At 39.2% G+C, this 19162-nt stretch overlaps 1 protein-coding gene across 1 annotated transcript in view; it reads right to left on the bottom strand.

The window, feature by feature from the left end:
- ZNHIT6 (zinc finger HIT-type containing 6) overlaps window positions 1–19070 on the bottom strand; it is a 32060-nt gene extending 12990 nt beyond the window's left edge. The window contains exons 1-8 of the mRNA XM_019007706.1: window positions 18987–19070; window positions 17692–17757; window positions 17492–17598; window positions 17322–17407; window positions 15984–16087; window positions 7924–7992; window positions 7060–7140; window positions 6487–6567 (exon numbers count right to left, since the gene is read on the bottom strand). Coding sequence (XP_018863251.1) covers window positions 6487–6567; window positions 7060–7140; window positions 7924–7992; window positions 15984–16087; window positions 17322–17407; window positions 17492–17598; window positions 17692–17757; window positions 18987–19054 — 662 coding nt within the window. The 5' untranslated portion in view covers window positions 19055–19070. The remainder of the gene's footprint in view (window positions 1–6486; window positions 6568–7059; window positions 7141–7923; window positions 7993–15983; window positions 16088–17321; window positions 17408–17491; window positions 17599–17691; window positions 17758–18986) is intronic.
- Window positions 19071–19162: the final 92 nt, after the last annotated feature.

Genomic DNA, 19162 nt, shown 5'->3' with positions numbered 1-19162 from the left:
TGTCTGAGTGTCTTCAGATCTGCCCGTGGTGCTTACAGAACACCACTACATGACTGGACAGGTCAAACTACAGGCTGAAGCCAACTGTAACATTTCGATTGTTCTCTCATCCTCCAGCTCCTTACTTACATATTCCTCCTCTGCAAGTTGTCTGGATTTAACTTGCTGCACTATAGACAGCAGAATTTTGGAGTGGAGGTTATGATTTCAAATGAATCTTTGTGCAATAAATGTCTCAGTCAGCAACTCTCTAGCTGGGACACTCTAGAAACCCTAAAGCAACACCATTAATTATAAAACAGTTCATCCAAAAGAATTCAGCATGGATTACAAAACACTGGATTGTTACTTTAAAAAAGAACAGGCGTCTACTGGTTCATAAAGGAATCCCTTTCAAGAAAAAAATGATTGCACAAGATAGTAAGATGGACAAACTCTGGGTTTTTTTTTGAAATCATCCCAAAAATCTTTTGAAAGGTCAAATAATTGTAGTCATCCATCACAAACATTCAGTTATGCATGCTACAGATTCTGACCATACACACTACACTCAGCAATGAGTAGCTTTTTGCTTTCCATCTCTGTTGTGTAACAGAGGATTTCAATGAAGAATGTAAGTAGCTAGGAAAGAAAGTGACTGCTTTTTACAGTAAAAGCTGTGTAACCTGGCATCTGCTGCTTTGCATTGCTTTTGTCAGCAGAGAAACTGATGTTCAGATCAAGAAGGAACATGTGAAAAAATGACACTGTAATGGCTGAAGTAACAAACTAGGAAGCCTGAAATGACCTGCAGGAAAATGTAAGGAAGTATTCAGTCAGAAAAGCAAGAGGTTTTAATTTAAAAAACCCCACAAACCAAAATCCAACTCTCTGGGAAAAAAACAGCAGCAAGTATTAATACACAGGAGTGCTGTGTTTTAAGAAACAGACTACAGACCAAATTGTATTTCCCCTTGAGCAGCACGAAGTCACCAGTGCCTGACTAGAGTAGTGCAGTTAAGAATGACTATTGTAAGCTGGCTCCCTGCTTTTGTAAAGCTGGCAGAACTGCTTTTGTGCCAGCTGCTGCAAGCTACAGAGGAGTAATGAATTCTACTGTCAATCTTCTGGCATAGGTTAAAGCCAGCTTGGGGTCTGTTCCAGCTCATGCCAAGGCCAGCAGTTCAGCCAAGGATTTGTATCCTTAATTCCTGTCTCATGCATATTGTCTACTACACAAATGTGAAAAGAAATTGCTTCCTAAGTAAGACTAGAGAATCATAAACAAAGCACACCACTTTTCAACATTTGCAGAAAATGCAAAGAAGGAAGAAATGCTTGAAACGTGCTAATTCTAGCACACTTGTTTTGCAAGATCAAGTAGAATTTTTGAAGACAGGTCATAATAGAATGATAAAAAGAATTGATCTATGCACCACATAAACAGCAGTGACTTTTTAAAGAAATTGAATTATGTGTGAAAAGCAGAAAACAAAGATTATAACTTCTCCTGGTTTTACATGAAGTTATTCACAAATGATAATACAGGAAGAAGTGCCCAAGGAAGAGAGCATGAAAAACTAAGGAAAACATTAACAGATCCATACCTGAGGCTACCTTCAATGTATTTCAATAACAGGGTTTGAAAAATAATCTTAAAGTAACTGACAAAACAAGTATCTAACAGATATTTTAAAGATAAGGAAATAAATAATCTAAATGCTACATTAAAAAATGTGTTTCCATTACATTTCTAGTACTTTTTGAATTCCAGGATAATTTTCCAAAAAACTGTTGGCTTATTTGCACATACTAAGACAAAAAGCTTCACCTTCCTAAACCTATTACTGTGACTACTACAACCTACTGATGTGATCTAACCCACAGTTATTTAAAAACAATAGACTACAAAAGAAAATTCTCTTTGAGCACAGAGTTAAGTCATCCAAGGAAATAACTCACATTTCTGCCAGCTGATCTTGAGACAGGGAAGTGATCCAGAATTACTAACATCATCCAGCCTTCTGGAAAGCAACTGAATAAAATCAGTTAAAGCAAAAGAAATGTTCACCACCATAAAAAAATGGCATTTAGTAGAGGAGAACCTCTGATACTCGTTTAGCAGATTTTCTTCCCTGTGGTCCACAAGAATTAAGTGACAAACATGCCATTATTCTCATGTGCCCCAGCCAGTGCCACCACAGACAGTTAAGAAGCCCCCTGATGTTGGAAATGGCACAAAAATCCTTTTGGCATTTTTTGCTTTCTGAGTAATTGAAGCATGAACTACACCAGTACTACTGATACAGAAAACAATTCCACATCTGATTCTGTATCCATCCCTCTATGATGTGGCAGTTTTACAACAGGAAAGTGATTTTGGGAAGGGCTGGTTGCTGTTTTGGTTTAGTTTTTTTGTTACACAAAGCCTGATAAGGCTATTCTCAGGAAAATGAGAAGGTGTATTTCCCAAACCACACTGTGTAATTTGGCTGTTGCACCTTTCCTTTCCTTACTGGAAAAACCAATACTCTTATCATATGAAATCACTTTGAAGGCATCCCAAATAAAGGTCTGAAGACAGTCATGACATTAATTTATCCTGAAGAAAGAAAATACTACTTTATGAAAGAATGTAGACTATAAAAATCATCCAAGAGGCAGAAGTTAAACCTTCCTTGGAATAGTTACAGCTGAAGAGAGAATGGACACCAATACTGACTAAATTGCGTAACACATGATCAAAGCAAGCAGTACCAAATGGAAAACTATTCTGACCCATTCAAATGCAGATTTTTTTCCAAACTTCCCTTAAAACCAAAAGGTTTTAAGCAAAAAAGAGAGTTATGTAATGCTTATTTTTTGAAACCCTCCTTTGCAAGATTCCTCATAAAGCAAGTGTAGCAAATGAGAAGATAAACCAAGTGTAACTAAGAGTTATAGGGCATGAGATGACAGGTAAAGCTGAGAAGACATGAGGAGAAATAAAGATGCTTTAAGTTACCCAATTAACTGTGGAGTGCTACCAATTCATATTGAAAGCAATTCTTACAAGCTGGTTTTAGAGAAGACAGAAATAAGAACTTACCATTAAGTTCTCTAGGAACTGTCACCACTGATGGTAAAAGACACATAGCAAGAAAGTAAGTACAGTGTTTGGCAGCTATCCATGATATCTGCACACCAGTGGCTTTCTTAAGTTCTACAGAACTCCTGTGAGAAAGCAGAAATCAGTACTTCATGGCTAATTTATATTTCTGGAGAAAGGAAAAAATAAAACCCCAAAAATTTAAAGCATTCTACAAAGAACCTTCAAACTAAAAGGATGATTTGCTGTGAAACACAGAAAACAACCAAAACTAAACCACAGACTCCTGTTTCATAAACAGTTGCAGGAAATGTTTCCGTAACACACTTATCTTAAAACTAGAAGACTAACATTTTATAATCCTGCTTAGATACTCTCTGAAACACCACTGCACTTCCTCAATAATACAGAATTGTGACTGTGAAAAGGATTTTTTTCCAAAAAGTTCTGCTAAGAACTGTCAGCATCTGACATGTATTTACAGCTTTTCTATAATCTAGTGCTTGTGGAGAAGAAATTTTTCTGGTTAGCACAGAAGTTGCAGATAACAAAACATTCATGTAGACTTATGTGTATGAGTAGCCTACACCAATCCTACTCCTTCAGTCTGCCCACAAAGTGAGAGAAGAGCATTTTGACTTACAGGAATATGCAGCATAAAATCACGCAGAATGAGGAGGCACAGGATGAGAAATTACAATGAGCTGACAGCAGCACTCAAGGCTACACAAACCAGCACTTAACACTTCCCACTGTTAAAGAAACCTAGATAAAGAAAGGTGAGGGAGCTCTGTCTCCACTCAGTTTTTGATCCACAGGGAAGACCACTAAGCAGCAAGCTGGTCATCTTTGGATCACAAGTACTTCCACTGCAATTCCAGGTACTGATCCATAGAGTACAAACAATACTCTCTGATTAATATAGGGATGAGGAACCAAAAGGAGAAGAAACTGAAACAAATTCTCTCTTACTTAACTGCAATGGAACTACAGTAAAAACCTGAATTCCCTCACAGAGGCTTTGTCACAACAACTGTGCTGAGAGCGCTTGCTGGCACAGACACAGCTTATGCCGACAGAAGTGACTTTATGCTGACATAGCAGTCCCATCATTTCAAGCAAACTTTGTTCTTTCCTTTCAGAGGAGGAATTTTTTTTTCAGTATGCCGTTTCCTTAACCTGTCTGCACTGCCCCAGCTGGGCCTGCTCCACCAACTTATATGAAAAGATTCACATAATTTCCAAGTGAGGAACTGCAATTCTCAAGTCAAGATACGCTTCTGTTTTAACTTTCTGATTTTCCTATACTTTAAACTTAACATTCACTAAGTGAGATAAATACCAATTACTCCAACCTCATTATCAACCAACATAGGCTGATTCTAGGAATACAGAGAAGTCTCAGACTTCAGAATATTTAGGTTAATTTAATTTAATGAACAAGAATTCCCGCTCAAATCTGTGACATAAGGAAAAGCTAGATATTTCAGAAGAGGCAAATGGTGAAATAAGAAAAGAACCCCTAATGAGCACAAGAGATAGTCAACTTCTATATTAAACTGGTTTATTTCCCAAACCTCCTACACAGCTGTTGGAAAAGTTTTCCTTCTTTCTTAAAAAAGGAAATACGGAAGACTACTGCTTATACTCTCAAGATCTTTTCAACTCCTCACACCACCCCACCAGCAAGTAGGCTGGAAGGCACAAGAAGCTGGGAGAAGACACAGCAAGGACAGCTGATCCCAACAGGCCAAAGGGATGTTCCACACCACACCTGGCCAACATTACAGGCAAATTAAATTAAATTAAAAACAAAACTGGCTGGGGGCTGCTGCTTAGGAACTGGCTGGACACTGGTCAGTGGATGGTAAGCAATTTCACTGGGCATCAGTTGTTTTGTATATTCTAATTCTTTTATCATTCTCATCCTTTCCTTTTTTGTCCTATTAAACTATCTTTATCGCAACACAATAATTCTAATTTTCTCTTTCTGAATCATTCCCCATCCCCCTGGGATGTTGTGGGGTGCTGTGTGAGTGCCTGAACTGTGTTTAGCTGCCTGCTAGGTTAAAACAAGACAGCAGGGACCTCTTCAGACCCCAAGGCCTTTAATACATGATCAAGAGGAGTCTTGCCATAAGATCCAATACCTCTTTCAGTACTGTGGGATGAAACCCACGAGGCTCCTTGGACTTCTGAATATTCAGCTGAAACAGCTGGTCCCTTACAACTTCAGTGTTCACAAATGAGAACTCACTATTCCCACACTTATAAAACTCAGACACTAGGGTACTAGGCACTCCATGGTGTTTCATGTTTCTTCCCTGCATATATGAAACAGGGCTCTGTATCTTCAAACTCATGTAAAAACAACAGGTTTCTAGCTGGCAATTCTGATGGCAAATGTTACAACCATATTTCAAAGAGTGATTGCAAAGGGGAAAAAAAATCCATCAAAATCATTAAGAGTTTGCACTTGAATTTGAACTGAAAAGTACATTACACATTTTTTAATATTACTGTGAAAAAAACTCACCATAAACTGGAACCTAAGTTACAGCTAAAATTCTTACAACACACCCTCATTCCCTCTGTATAAATAATGTATCATTTTTTAGGGAAGCATATTATTTACATTTGTTACCTTTGAAGACGAGAATGTACTTTCATATGCTTAACTAGGAATCACTGGTGAACCACAGTAAGTTATGATACTAAGCTGATAAATATCCTTTTCAGTAACAATGTGACAACAGGGTGGAGTGTTCCAAATGGTATTTATACTAGCAAAAAATATTTCTTTAAAGTTTAATTTTGAAGTTCAAGATTATTGTCTGTTCTGAAAACAAAGAAAACAATTCTGCACAAGTCTGAATTTTGAAGACAAAAGCCCACACCCAGGAATACAGTAACATGAAGTGATGAGCAAGCAACTTTGAGAAAAATGTGTAATTTCAAATGCAGTGAACTGGACTGTGATAAAAATATAATTTTTGCTTATTTAAAAAGATAACTCTTCTTGAGTATCATCTTGACTATCACTTCAACTCCCTCTGGAAGGTTAACATATCCACAGAGAAACCTCCAAAAAGAAATGGATGTATGAATTTCTGAGGGTCAGTATAGTTATTTAGCATTTTAAGACAAACCTGTATTCTGTTACATTGGCAGGGACTGCTGCTGAAGCAGCTTAGGTACAGGCACACTCAGTAATTGCACTGAAATGTCAATACTGACATATTAAAAGACAAAGAATTAGCATTTTTGCCAAATAATTTTTAAAACCATTTGTAATTACTCACTGAAGTTTTATCCATGAGATTATGTAATCTCCAATTGTAATATTAAGGACTAAGAAATGTGTTTGATCTTCTTACTGTTTTTAATTACTAAGCACATAAACTGAAGAAGCACCTTACCTGACAGAATTTCGGTTCCTGTTTTCTATTTTCATTAAGATTTGTACATCTGATAGAGGAGATGCTGTATAGATTTTTAATCTGAAAAATAGTGAAGATGCAGAAATTATGTAAAATTACTTTTCTTCCTGTCATCCATAAGAAATTACTATCTTATGCATGTCAAGAGCCAAAATAATGTACATTTTCATTAACAAACAAACATTAATTAGGTGTTTTCTATAAATGAGGGTTGCAATTATTAGCATGTTTTTCTAATTATTCTGAAGGTTTACTCTCATGTCCATTGAGGTTAATTATGATTACATTTTCCAGAATTACAGTTGCTTTATTTGGTCTGTGTGCCGTGAGTCAGTTTCTTAATTTTTTGCTGGTTTAAATTTGGTGGCTGTACCCCAGGGTTAGTTGGTTGGTGAATGTTAGGATGGTTTTCATCACAGGAATCAAAGATGTACTTTTGACTGGGAACTCAGCTCTGCAAGCTGGTACTGCAGCTAATTTAAGCCATGTATTCAGAACCATTCCCTTTTATTAGCGCATTAGATCAATGAGGAAGGAAAGTTCAGTACACACCTTTGACAAACTACAGGATCTGACTCCACTGGATCAATGTATGGCTTGAGGATATCAGCAAGTGTTTTATCATCAGGCACCCTTTCAGCAAAGATAAAAATCAAGCATGTGAGACATCGTTCATCATGTACACAAGTCTCTACTGTGAGTCACCTGAAGGAAGCTGTAGATTAGCATGCTACAGTGGCACAGCTGAGTAGTTTATGGGAGGATCATAAACGTGCATCAATACTGCACAGATATCGGCAGCTTTATCTCAATTTCAGCACTGGATTTCACAGGCACTTTTAAGGAGTAAACAGATGCATATCTCTAGTTTCTAACCCTGCAAAAGAAACAAGCTGCTCCTGCAGTACTAGAAGCAGACAAGGACATATTTCTCATCTCCCTTCAGGCTAGGAAAAAAGGAGAAGCATTTGTCAATTACAGCTTATTTTTTTGTCTTTTCAAAATGTGTTTGTGGACTTTCCTACAAAGCAAACAATGCAGTCACTTCACCCTGTATGAAGGTTAGCTTCAGAGTGCAGGTGAGGAGGAGTGGCAAATCATGCTGAACATCTGCTCCATGAGAAGAGAGTATGTCACGTGCAGGGTTACTACTATTATGAATATACAAGCTCTCTATTTACATAGAGAAAAGGACTAACAAACATTAAGCCTGATTTGGAAAGCCTGCTAGCTTTCAGAGAGAAAAGAACTGTACAATTTTTTTTAGATTGAAATGCCCTTTTATTTAAGACTGAAATTAATACCTAAGTTTACCCTGTTATAACAGAACTCGGTAAGAACTGATCCAAGTATTTTGCAGTTCAACTTCAGCAGATTAATTTAAAATCTATAAAAATAGTTTTTAAAGTTCTGTACCCTTTTAAAGTGTATTCAGCATGACAGTGAGGAAATACGAGCTTCAAATGCCAGTAGAACTTGTTCTCCCTGGAAAAAAAAAGAAATGCATATTCTTAGTCTTAGTAGGTAACAACTACCACTTTTCTATGATAAAGCTTGGTAACCCACAGCATAGGTGCAGAAGAAAAGACAGGGTTAAGATTTTGAATGGCTTCAAAGAGTAACAGGGACATGCAGAGAAGCTGAGATGTCCTTTGAAAGATGTAGCACTCCCACATCCTGCTAAATTTCAAATTCTCATGGGATGAAAATCTGTTACTTACAAATATAATAAGATATCATCAATTAACTGATCAACAGTATTTCACATTTTAAAAGTGAGTATATTCTTGCTGCCCTTATATTTCAGAAAAGGAAACTGCTTTTTGGCATATCCACCAGGATAGATTACCAAACCTCTGCAACAATAATAGCCTGAATCCCAGCTGAGGCCAGGTCCTACAGAACACAGGGGACTCAACTTTTTCCAGCTATGATGGCCTCAATAGAAAATGTGTCATGGCCAGGGAAGGAAGTTGCCTTCTGGCATAACATGGATAAGAGAAGTTAGAAAGAACAAACATTTTACAGAAAGATCGTAAAATTTCTGGTAGGGACAAAGTGATGTCACATTCCTTTCTTCTTTATGTTAGTTGTTATTTTTAAGACCCACCTTCTCTTTGCAGCTAGCATAAGTAATACCTGAGAACAGAAGCTACTGAAGCATAGCTTGAGAACAGCATCATCTTAGCTTGCACTTCTAGAGAATACTTTGCTAGATTGGGCAGTCTCTACTTGCCTTTTTGCTTATTTGCAGAAAATCTGCAGAAACATTTCTAAAAAAATTCCCTAAGAGAAAGCACAGCCTAAAAGGTAGGTTCCTGGCCTTTTGCTCTGGTTCAGAAATTTACACTCATGACAAACAGCAAAGATTTAGAAATCAGAGCTCAAACATCTGTGAAGCACAGGGACATCTAATGGGTTTTTTTTTAACTACTTTTATAAACATTATTTCAAACCAAAGAATTACTGCATCCAGGATAATCACCCTCAGTTATCCAAAGATTCTGGTTTACAATAAAAAGTAAACACAGTGTTGTTCCAACACGTTGTTTAATTTGTTTATCAGGCAAATGAAATATTATCCAGCAGGTTCTAGCTGGTTGCAGAGAGGAGTGTATGTGCATCCACTAGCAAAATAGTAAACTTAGCTGCTAAGATCAATTAACTGTGATATCAATTTTTAAATGTGCTCACTTTTTATAAAGTGAGCTTATCAAATAAATAATTTCTCTACCTAGTTGTTCCTAGAAGAAAAGTGAGCTTTACAGCTGAACCATATTTTCTGGAGTGTAAGTAAAATCAGATGTGCTAGTATTTACCAAAAAAAAAAGAGCAAGCAGGAACCCCCAGCTCCAAGAAAGTAATAATTAGAATAAAACAAATAAATGAAGCCCAGGGTCCCCAAAGCAATGTGTGCCTCAGCAGAGTTGTGCAGCATGCCTTGTGGTTCCTCCCTTCTCATGCTTGTTAAAGTGGAGAATGAGAATGCCTTGAAAGGTGGAATTAGAGAACATCAGGTCTGGAAAAGGTAAGATTGTCTGACCACAAATGAAGGATAACACAGAAAACATATAGCATATATATATATATATATATATATAAAAAACCAGAAGCTGGCAAAGTATTTGGGCCCATGAATTTTATGCTATTTTGCATATTGGTATGACAGTCTTAAATTACGTAACTGCAAAATGTTTTGAAATACCTCAAAACCATTGAGTGGAATTTTGGGAGTTTTTTGCAAGGTAAGTAAAACAAGGTTTTGCAATTCTTATCTTGACAGCTGAAGGAAGCACTAATGCTACCATGCACACAGAGCAAACTGGAATTTCAATAGGGTTATGTAACCCGTTCAGTTCCCTTGCGATTAACAAGCTTGTGATTCCTCTCAGACATCTTAGTATCTGCCATTTAACATGGAATGGTGTTATTTCAAAGCACTTTCCCAGGGAGACTACTAAAAGTTAGTAAGCTTTAGACACAGAAATAGGGTCTCCACCATTAGCTGAAGGAAACACGATGGACACATTTATTACAATGTTTATAAGGACTGTTCAGAAGAGGGTTTTGCTCTATGCTATTAACCAACATGAGGCTTGCTAGCAAGTTTTCATTTAACTCACCATCTTCCACAATTTTTTCAAACAGGCCATGTTTATCTATTCTAAGAGACCAACCCTTTCTGTGACACTTTGATCTTTAAATCAAGACAGCCAAAGCATGAGAGAGACAAACCATGACAGCTCACAGAAACATGCACGTGGCCCAAAGGACTGTCTCTAACACAAGCACTTGAAAAAGAAATGCTCTGACAAGAACTTTTAGCTATCTTCTACCTGTTGCTAGGAATACTCGTCATGTGTCTGTACAAATGGTTGTCACACAGCACATCCTCATTTCACATGCAAGACTGATTCCCTGTGGGCTCACTGAGGCAGACTCAGTTCATCACTGCAGCTGTAAAATCAGCTTAAGAGGATTCTTCTCAGACTTTTGCTCTACCTCCCCCATCCAGGCACAATCTAGTCTATGGAATAGTGCACAGGAAGTGCTGTGAATCAGGGAAGTTGAAGGTAAAAAGCACATTTTTCATCAAAAAGTTCCACTTTGAAAAAACAGAAATGTTGATTTTTTTTTTTCTCAGCAAACTAATACCATAATACTAATACTGGCAATTAATGACTTAATCTCTCTTTAAAGTACTCTTGCCTGGAAGTAAATGGCAAGCAGAAAGAAGCAAGGCAGTTGAAGAACAGGATAGAAGCAGGCAGGAAAAAAAGAAGCTTGTAACAGAAATAGCCTCATACTCTTCACTGTACAATGAAGTACTGAAGAACAACCTGCTGGGTGCCTGTTATTGAAGTGAAGGATCCCTCACCATCACTGATGTGTGCCCAGAGAACTTGGTGCCAACTGTAGATGCTATCAAAGTAGCTTCACAACAAGTTCTGATCAAAGTTAGATATCCTGGCTCCAGATCTCACTGACTTCATTTTCCATTATGGCTCACTGGGGTAGTGTTTCCTTCAAACACAACCAACATGTAGCATGTTCATTTTTGAAATGAAAATGCCTAATTGAATAAGTCATCTGCATTTGAGTAACAGCTCACTCCATGAAGCATTTCACGCCACTCTGCTGCCATGGAATGCCCCTCCAACAGTGCCTTGGTTTTTTGGATACCAAGGCACTGATTATAAAACTACCAAACAGCAGAGATCTGAGTGAAGCACAAGCACATCAATGATGTCAGTAAAAGTACCATCATAGCCCATCCCTGCACTGCTTGGTTTCATCTCCTGTTCTGGCTACTTCAGAAACATGGAAATGGATCAGAGGGAAAAGGGGAGCCAAGCATCTCTCTCTCTGCATGAGATATAGATGCAAAATACATTCAGAACCACACAGGCTGTTTCACAACTACAGTTCTACTAGAAGTAACTATCTACCTTTCCTTTCTCCTAAAACTCCCAAAAACTTATTTTGTCATCAACTGTAGTTCTCCCAGACCAACGGGTAGATGATTTAACATTTTTTCACAGCAACAATGGAAACATTTTTACTTCTGATGTTACAAAGACAGCAGCAGTATATACAAATTGGCTGTCTCCTCCAGCTGGCTCTCAGAACAACTGAGAATTTTCACTGCCTTTACAGTTAGAGCACTACCAAAGAAGATGCTCAAAAAACTGTTTGTAGACAGTACAGCTGCTGAGGATTAAAGGACTGATCTACAAAGGATTCTGAACTTGGGCAAACCCGTTAAGTGCCTTGGCAGATTTCTAGAAGTGTCTAATGTTTACGCATTTCTTAAAAAATATATGAAATATTTCATAAAGCTTAACTTTCTTACCTAGGCTTCCTCTGAGCACTTCCTCTCAGTTTTGTCTAGAATGCAGTAGAACTGTTTTAGACGTGCTTAGAAGGTGTTTTTAAAAGTGCATGTATATATGTATGCAAACTGAAGTATTTATTGACAAAAAATTCCAAATTCATCACATCTTAAGACATCAACTGCAGTTCTGTTTCTACAGAAGTATTTCACTGCCAGCCTGTCAAAGACAGTGATTCATTGATGATCTGCTTTCAATTTAGCAACTGGTATTCTTAAAGTATTAGTATACAGGATATCTTACATCAAAGTGCAAATGCTGTAGCATTTCCTGTCTCTTTCATTTTGAATTCATCAAAGTGATTAAAAATACATGAAGTTTAATAACAGACCAGCTATTCCTTCATCTGGCAACTAGTACTCTCTCAGAATGCACGGAAGTTTAATTGAAGTACTGAGCATTCAGCTCATATAGTTTTGGATAATATTACCTTCCTTGACTTTCTTTCCTTTAGCAACTTAACTTTCTTCTTCGTGGGTCCAAGAAAGCAAACAAACCTATGTACTAAGTAACAACTAAATTCAAGTTTAACAGCTCCACTGGTATAATATTAAGTCGAAACCCAGATCAGAAAACTCCTTTCTATATTCTCAAAATCAACACTTCCAACAATAAATTTAATTGTCTACCTAGCTAAGGATTAGAGCTGACATTTTAGAACTTCCAAGTGTACTTCAAAGTGTAACACCTATGATCTCCTATATTATGCTAATCCCAAAATCTCCACACTGTATTTTTTTCTCACAATTACATCAAAGAGGAGAGGGATTGCAAAACCTTCCTTCTCCCACATATATCCCTCTGACCAAATGCTCCCAGGCTGCAAGCATGCCTGCTACAAGAGAAGTTTGTAGCCCTCTGGCCCCTCTTGGTGGGGAAGAGAGGTAAAAAGGATTTTGACCGGGAGATATACTGTGAAAGGAGGCCGGAGGAAGCTGGCTGGAGATGTCTATGACAGCAAGCAGCAAGGAGGGCTGGAGCAGGGCAGCACAAGCTGCAGAGCTCAGGGAACTGCACTGCCCCATTTCAGTGTCTCACTCTATCATTCCCCTGCCAGGGAACAGGAGCCATGGACTCGCAAGCTCATTCCCCTCTTCCCATTTGACCTGCTGGCTAGAGCTTCCCAGCTGTTGCTCCTGCTCTTGGTTTCAGCCTGGCCTCATCTTTCACCCCTTTCCCCAGAGGCTTCCTAGCCCAGCAATTCACCCCATCAACTCCATGGCAGAACGTGTCCAGTGGGAAACTCTCAGATGTACTGAAAATAAGGGCACCACAGGAAATGTAGGGTGAAGCAGCACTTTAAAAATAATTTATGAATAAGAACTCAGATGCACCATGATTTCACACTCTGGATTCAGACACTACTTTCTAATGACCCTCCATTACCTAGATATTCAATATTACACATTAGTCTAATCCATGTGTTGCCCAGCATCGGCATGTGTGCTTTCACAACATCAGATTTAGCAAACAAACTCATGGAATCCAGGAAATGCAGAGTCTGCTTAACACATCGAAACAACACTCATCTGTCCTCCAGCGCTGGCACAGGCAGGGGATGACACAAGAATACATCCTGTACTTCCTGGTTTCAGAGTACTCTCATTCCTGCCTTATACTGCCCAAGAGCTTGGCTCACAGGGAGAGTGTCAAGAGGACATGGGAGAAGCCTGTTCTCAGTTTTCCACGCACACATGTTGAGCATCTTCCAGCCCCCACCCTCTGGAGCAATCTGTCTACAAATCTCCACTGACAAACAGCATGAGAAGGGGCTCACATCTGCAAGGAGAGGGATCAGACCCTGAGCCCTGTCAGGTACTAAGCTCATATAATGGAAATATGACTATTTGCACAGCTTTACCTCATTTCAATGTGATATTCAATAAAATGTTGTGAGTGTCATGAAATCCCATTTCATGGGTGCTAAATGCCTGATAATCACTGGTTTGACCAAACTTGATTCCTTAGAACTCATTTAAAGAGAATAGGCAGAACATGCCAGTTAAAAAAAACCAAAACAAACAACCAAAAAACAAAAAATCCCAACCCAGAACCCAGATGTTAATTTTTAATCTGCATCACTGAATTCAAATTTGCTAAACATTGCTGTGTGAATAACACTAGCAGCAATAGAGAGGAAATACATCCTTTGTGTAATAATCACTGAGCATGTTCCATATCCTTGGACAGCATTTGCAAGAAAAGGATGGTGATTTCCAACGCTATTTAGGACAGAGAATATTATCTAGTCCCCATCCTGGTGGGTTGTAAAAGTCCCAGAGAAGCTACCATTCCACAGCAACAACAAAAGTTCCCTAGGACTTTATGAATGACATCAACCAGTAAGGCATTCTACCAGAAAGCCTGTGAAATATTTCCATGTCTATTTGCCAGGAAGTTACCTTCCTTGCCCCGTTCTCTTAAGATTTTAAATCTGCTTCTGTTAAAACTACAAAAAGTACACAAAATACATGAAATAATCTGCTCAAAGTTTAATTTGTTCCAAACACAAGCTACACTTCAGTCTGTACCTGAAAAGGCTTTCTAGAGTAAAAAAAAAAAGGTACATGAAGGCAAATATCTCTTCAGTACAGCACTGTACCATGCCCAGGATCTTCCCAATGCTGTCAAACCTCCCTGTGTCTGTGCCCCTGTGTCCTCTTTTAGCTACTGACCCCAGCATTCCTGCGCTTCCTCTTGAGGGCTGCTCCTTACCCTGTATGTTTTAAGTGCATTATGTTATTTTATCTGCTACATTGAGGAAATTCCCCATTAAAGTGAAACTCAGCTCCAAGTCTGAGATACTTTTTCCAGCATGAGACTAGTAAAAGGGATCTGTATAAGGCAGAGCATGCAGCCAAAGACAGGGAAGTCAGTGCAGAGGGAGACAACCTCTGTAAGGTCTGCGACAGACCTGGTCTATTCTAAGACCAGACATATAAATCTGAGACAGAGGGAGGAGAAATTACCTCAGATTTCCTTTCTTTCCATTGGTTCAGTCTGGGTTTTCTCGGACAGAACTGGTAAAATATTTAACTTTAAAAGGTTACACTTCTACATCTATTTGATGCCTAATGTTCTGCTAAAATCTATGTGCAAAACCAAACCTGCCTATGATTTTCCCTAGAGCAGCCTAAACGATCCAGGTGGGTGTGTTGAGCAGTTTCCAGGTGGGTTATTTACTCTGTCAGAGACAGACCTCTGGTGGCCAGTCAGAGACCGACACTGTGGAGTGCACAGCTCCCAGAACAGAGGGAAAGTGCATCCTGAAAACACAAATTGCCACCAAAACTGAGACCACAAACAAAACAAATAAAGGAGCCATCGGGGGGATGTGAGCCATCAGGGATGCCACTGCTCTGCAAAGCTCAGAAGGCATTTTTATTTGACCCCAGTATACCACTGAGCTGAACTGTAGACCTGATTCTTGTTGCAATGAAATACCTCATAATTTCTTTCATTTTTACTGTGAAAATACTTTGAAATAAAATTTCTGGATATCAGAGAAAAAACACAGAGTGGATAAAGGAAGAAATATTTAAATTTTCCTTAGCTGCCTTCTTAAATTTTTATGTGTCTGCGTTTGTCTCTCTAAGCTGTGCTGTATCAAACATTCACATTCTCCAGCACAGCAACTCCCATCACAGAATGCAACTCAGGTACTGAAGCACCTCTTCAGATTTGAAGTCAGCCTTTTAAGAGGCAGGGATTTCTGCAAGCTTTCTACATCAATCCTCTATCATAAAACCTCCAGAGAAGCATTTTCTTTTTCCAGCAAAAAACCTAACTAATAAAAAAAAAAAAGACCACAACAGCACTGATTCTTCCTACCATTACTCAATGTTAGCATTTTTCAAAATAAAGTATGAATTATGTAAGCTGTTAAACTGAGCTCAAAGAACCTAAAGATGAAAACATAAAGCATGAAATATTAAACAATACTTTGCAAAATACAAGGTGCATCATCTTGCTTTAAGATCATTTAAGATCTTAAAGCAAGCATATTGGTATGAACTTAAATTCTCATCATTATATGCTCAGAGAAAATAAAATATTGCTGACTGTAACCAACTGAAGACTCACACGGAATTGAAGGTGGTAGAATTTTCTCTTCTTTTTGTAAATCCAACAGGCAGTGTTTTTAGCTCAATATTACACCCTCGAGCTTTGTTCCTTAAGAAGTATAACTGGCAAAAAAATAAAAACATTTTTTAAAAAAAATCTGAGTATATAAACCCCCTGAAAATCAAACAATAAAAAATTGACAGAAATTGTGAGAATACTACAGAAAAGGCCATATTTAATGAAATACTTTCAATTTTTAAAAAACCATCCTGAGTGAAAAAAAAAATTAAGTAAGCCTAGAAGCTCTCTGAAACATTTTTATAAGTTTTTTTACTATTAAAAAATAACATGCCAATGACCTACTCATAGTAAAAAGTTCTTTAACATACCATGGAAGTCACAGTGTGATCATTGTGGCTGTAATACCACCACGAGGATGCCTTCTGGGTTACAACCACACTGGCAGAATGGATGCACAAGCACTATCCCAGCTGCTGTCAAATTCTGATTTGAAGGCAGCACTAAGAGCACCATCCCATTAACATGCTCACCCCTAGAGCTGCCACCCATGCAGCATCTCCCCATCTTCAGCACACATCTTCAGGAGATCATAGTGCTAAATACACACACACATGCAATATAACTCCAGCCAGAGAGGAAACTGGAGTCTTCTGAATTTATTCTGTCATCAGTGTGAGTCCTGAGTTTAGGGCTATATTTCAAGATACCTTCACAAGACTGGAAAACAAAATGGCCCTGATGCCTTTTTGTGATTTATGAATGAGTCAAAATTTGGAGTAGAGTTGGTTGTTTTTTGGGTTTGTTTGTTTGTTCATTGTTTTTAGTTTGGAGTGTGTGGTTGCTGAAAGAGCTTCAGCAAAAACCCCTTTTCCCTAAGAAGGCTGGCTTTTATGTCACTCTTGCTTAGATTTAGTCTTTGAAGAACCCTAGCTGTCTTTATTTGGTATATAGGGAACCACATAACAATTTTTAGGCAATTGATAAATTCACTGTTTACCTGGGAAGTACATAACTTAAAAATTCAAAAGTTGTGGAGGTGTAAGGAAACATTCAGACTTTCTTAACAGACATCTAGCATCCAACAGCAACATTGGTCATGCATAAATTTTAAGAATTGTTAGTGATCTTTTCTTCCAAGCAACTGGATGTAGTCTTCAATACTATTGCTGCATAAACCTAGACACTTCTTTTGATTTCAGGCTCTAAAATTCAGGGTCATTCATACCTTCATAAGAGAGGTACCAGCTCTGGAATCTGGATTGGGGCTACCTCAGTGGGAATTCAAAGGTAGCCAACCCTAATTCCAACAGAACAAAAGGAGAATCCAAAACTCACAAGTCTTTTTGTTGCTGGATTATGCACAATACAATGTCGAGCAGCAGCATCAGCTGTCCTTCCTACATCTTCCAGGAAACGATAATCTGAAGGTTAAATAGAAGAAAGAAAAATGTAGTGCCACCCTAGTAAAACCAGGGAGCTTTAGAACACATAAGGTATCTTCTTACCACTCAGAAGGTTCAAGTCAGTAAATTCATTTACGGAGACAAACGCTGTTTTATCCCTGACTCCATTACAGCTCAGTGCAAGCTTATGTTTCTTTACACACAAGAGGCTGAAATGACAAAAAAAAAATAAAAAAAAATTAACACGTTCAGCACATGGATGGGGAAAATAATCAAAACTATTTAGTTCAGATAACAGATACCTGCAAGAATATTTCATGCATCGTGGACATCTGTACTTAGCTTCTTCTTTGCTACAGGTTTCACACCTGAAAGAAGTAAAAAACACTTCTCAGTAAGGCAGCATTTTTGCACCTGACTGGCCTATGAAAAGTGCCTGCTCAACAACCAGGCACTAGGCCATCCATCAGCATTTTCAGGAAAAGCTATTGAAAGTGCATCTTGAAAGGAGAAAGTGAAAATACAAATACCCTGGATTAGGAAAGGTGGCAGATGAAAAAACACAAGCTATGGGCAGTATCTCCAAACACACCGATATTAAAACTCTGTAGATGCTTGAAAGAAAAAAGCACACATGCTAACTTGCAGAGCTGGAAACATAGCAAGCCTTTATCAGTTTATGCTTTGGGGCCTGGTTATATCAGTGCTTTTCTCTTTTTGCATCACCTGTAATGTGTACTATACCGTGATGGCTTATAACACTCCCAGTTTTAAGCAGACAGAAAATAAATTTCAAGGATTCTTACTAAACCCTGAACAATGCATCCCATTTTTTCACTGGATCAAAGAGCCTGACAACATCAGCCAAGAACCTTCTGACTGTCAGCAGTGCAAACTCCAAAGTCAGGGAACATTTCAGGCACAATGTGTAAGCCTTATCAATATATAAATATCTGTGAAAAAATAAATTCCTCTACAAACACGACCATATGTTTTTAACTAGGCTATTAAAACAGCTGTTTCTCCCATTCTTGGAAAAAAGGTATTGATATGTCAACAGAAATAATAATCACTCTGATTTTAAATCTGACAAACAGAAAAGAGAAATAACATTTCCCCCACGTCAGTAAAGTTTTCGAGAGCAGTACAAACGCAACTACTAAGGGATAAATATCAGTCCAAACCCATTTCAAACTCTTCCTCTCCCCACCACGTGCTCGCTGCTTGCCGGCAGTGAGGGCCTGAAGGACAAGCCCAGCAATACCATCGCCTGACGAGATCCGTGAATTAGCAGCACTTAGCCATTCTAAGAACCGGAAAAAAGGGCTTCAAACACCGCAAACCACAAACGGGGAATTACTCCGAGCAGCGATTCCCCTTCCCAGCTCTGCAGGATCTCTGCAGTCCCCGCCGCCCGTCACCGCTCCGGCGAGGCTCTGCCCGGCGCCCCCCGGGAGAGGCTGCGCGCGGCCCCTCGCTCGGCCGGGCCTCACCCGCTCGGGAGCAGCGCGGGGACTGCAGGGCACAGGGTGACCCGCCGAGCCTCGGGAAAGGCGCTCCCGAAGCCCGTGCGACCGCCGCCGCCGCCGTGCCGTACCTGTGCAGGGACATCTTCCCGCCGCCCGCCGCCCGTCCAGCACCGCCGTGTCCGTCCCGCTCCGCCATGGCCGCGCCGCGGGGCCTCACGGGGTACGCGCGGCCTCTGCTGCCCGGCGGCGCCGCCTGGCGGCTGCGAGACCTAGCGCAGGCGCTCGAGGCGTGCCCGCACCCGCC

This window comes from Parus major, chromosome 8 (genome assembly GCF_001522545.3).
Source record: "Parus major isolate Abel chromosome 8, Parus_major1.1, whole genome shotgun sequence".
In the NCBI taxonomy this organism is placed as follows: domain Eukaryota; kingdom Metazoa; phylum Chordata; class Aves; order Passeriformes; family Paridae; genus Parus; species Parus major.
The sequence above is the reverse complement of the archived record's forward strand: the minus strand, read 5'-3'. Positions and strand labels throughout refer to the sequence as shown.